The sequence below is a fragment of the Colobus angolensis genome, unplaced genomic scaffold (genome assembly GCF_000951035.1).
Source record: "Colobus angolensis palliatus isolate OR3802 unplaced genomic scaffold, Cang.pa_1.0 Scaffold210, whole genome shotgun sequence".
Classification (NCBI taxonomy): domain Eukaryota; kingdom Metazoa; phylum Chordata; class Mammalia; order Primates; family Cercopithecidae; genus Colobus; species Colobus angolensis.
In genome coordinates this window covers 3965881-3967848 of record NW_012115267.1, presented here as the reverse complement: position 1 = coordinate 3967848, position 1968 = coordinate 3965881, and the positions used below count along the sequence as shown (strand labels likewise).

Here is a 1968-nt window from a genome sequence, read left to right as displayed (position 1 = left end):
TTCACCATGTTGGCCAGGATGGTCTTGAACTCCTGACCTCGTGATCTGCCTGCCTCAGCCTCCCAAAGTGCTGGGATTACAGGCGTGAGCCACCGCACCGAGCCGGTTCTGCTCTTTCCTTAATTCTCCGCTGGCTCAGGGGGATCGAACACAGCTCCCAGCCAACGGTGCCCATCAGCTGTGGCTGGAGAGAACAGAAGCATTCCGGACCCTCTGAATCAGGGTCTCCAGCTCATGTACACACGTTCTTCACAGTTCTACAGTCCACAGCAATATCTACTTCTGGCTGAGACACATGAGATTGAAAGACGGAGCTGCATGGAGTCCGAGCTTGGTGGTTCCGGACTCCATGCAGCTCCATGCAGGGAAGTGACACCCTGAGACACGTGGGGATAGATCCTAGGGGAGGTACAGGATGTGCGACAGAGCCAGCTCTTCAGAGGAGGATTGCCTCACCTGGCTGTCCTGCAGCCACAGAGACTGCAGGCCGGCGGGCTGTAGCTTCTTACTGCTGCCCTCTGTCTTGACCACCTGCTGGCCCACAAAGGGGGAGATCAAATGGTGAAATTTCCTCACCGACGGCCCTTCTGGCATCCCTGTGGGCAGAAATGGGCAAAAGAGGCCATGGATTTAGCTCATTTATCTCTAGCATCTCTAACAAGCGCCAAGCAACCTCCACGCCACCATTTTTGCTGCCAACTAACTTTAAGAGCAAATATAGCCAAAAAGGGAGTGTGGCTGGGAGGGGGTCAGATCATAGAGAAGACCAGCTGTGGCAGAGTGTGGCAAACTTAGCAGTAAAGGCAGCCCCTCTTACCCTTCTTCATGCAGCAAACACTTATTAAGCACCAACAGTGTGCTAGGCAGCACATCATGGGCACCATCCACTTTATTCCTGAGTGGCAACTGCCACACCAGGAGCTGGCCCTTGTTACTTTTTGCCTGGACTGTGAGCCTCTAACACCTCCTGACTTTCTCTGTGCCCCCTCCTCCCGCTCTCAAAAAAAACAGCCATTCTGACCCACTGCTGCTGACTGATTTCCCACTTTTGAAGGGACTGGATACTGCCCTCCAGGACCACCGACCACTCACATGGGGGAGGTGTGCATGGGATGACCAATATGCGGACAGAGCTCAGAATCATAAGTGAGACTCCCAGCCATGTAGTTAAGCCCAGCTTAACTTCAGATAGTTATCTCTGATCACCGAGAAAAGCTGTGGTTCTGTTTTAATGACCACGCAGGGCTCCCAGGGCCACCTCTACTCTCCCTGCCCCAAATCATCCCAGTCCACTGAGTGCCGCCTACATAAGACAGTCTGAGTGGTCTACACCCGGGCTGCTAGGGCACAGGAGACCCCCAGTCTCACCCAGGGCAGCTGCCTAACCACCTGTTCCTGCACCAGCCTCTCTATAAGTTATGATGAAAATCGAAAAGAACTAAGTAGAAATCGGGCACGTGGTAGCTATTATATTTCAGTGATCCTAAAAAACATTTTAGAATACTTTTAAAATCTCAGAAAGGGGGATGGCTCACAATCTGAGCATTCTCATAGTTTCGGCGGCAACACATTCAATAACGTGCATCTTACACTCGCTGGTGCCGATTCACTGAGAGGTTCTATTTCCCCTCATCAGGCTTTGGAGACACTCTACAGGGAATCCTCACAAAACCTCCAGGCTGGAAGAAGACGTGCCAAACGCTGCTGACCATAACCAGTTGGAAGCCTGATCCTCTCCTACGCGGAAGCTTCTGGAAAAGCCTTCATCTGAAATGCATCAAGTCCTTAAAAGCTCTGGACACGTGGGCATGTTTCCTTTAGGGATTTTTATGGAGATGGACAGGTGGGAAGCAAGCCGCCTCTGCAACAGCCTTGAAAGATGAAACGCGGAGCCGGAAGTGGTGGCTCACGGCTGTAATCCCAGCACTTTGGGAGGCCGAGGCGGGCGGATCACGAGGTCAGGAAATC

The 1968-nt window shown here is 52.4% G+C and overlaps 1 protein-coding gene across 4 annotated transcripts in view; it reads right to left on the bottom strand.

Annotated features, from left to right (window-relative positions):
- Positions 1 to 1968, bottom strand: part of NEIL2 (nei endonuclease VIII-like 2 (E. coli)) — a 20047-nt gene that overhangs the window by 16522 nt on the left and 1557 nt on the right. Inside the window, exons 2-3 of one of the 4 annotated variants that reach the window (XM_011942828.1) lie at positions 1710 to 1871; positions 452 to 596 (exon numbers count right to left, since the gene is read on the bottom strand). The exons of 1 other annotated variant lie outside the window; for it this stretch is intronic. In XM_011942828.1, the coding sequence (XP_011798218.1) occupies positions 452 to 594 (143 nt within the window). In that variant the 5' untranslated portion in view covers positions 595 to 596; positions 1710 to 1871. The remainder of the gene's footprint in view (positions 1 to 451; positions 597 to 1709; positions 1872 to 1968) is intronic. 2 more of the 4 variants (XM_011942825.1, XM_011942826.1) reach the window with 2 other exon arrangements.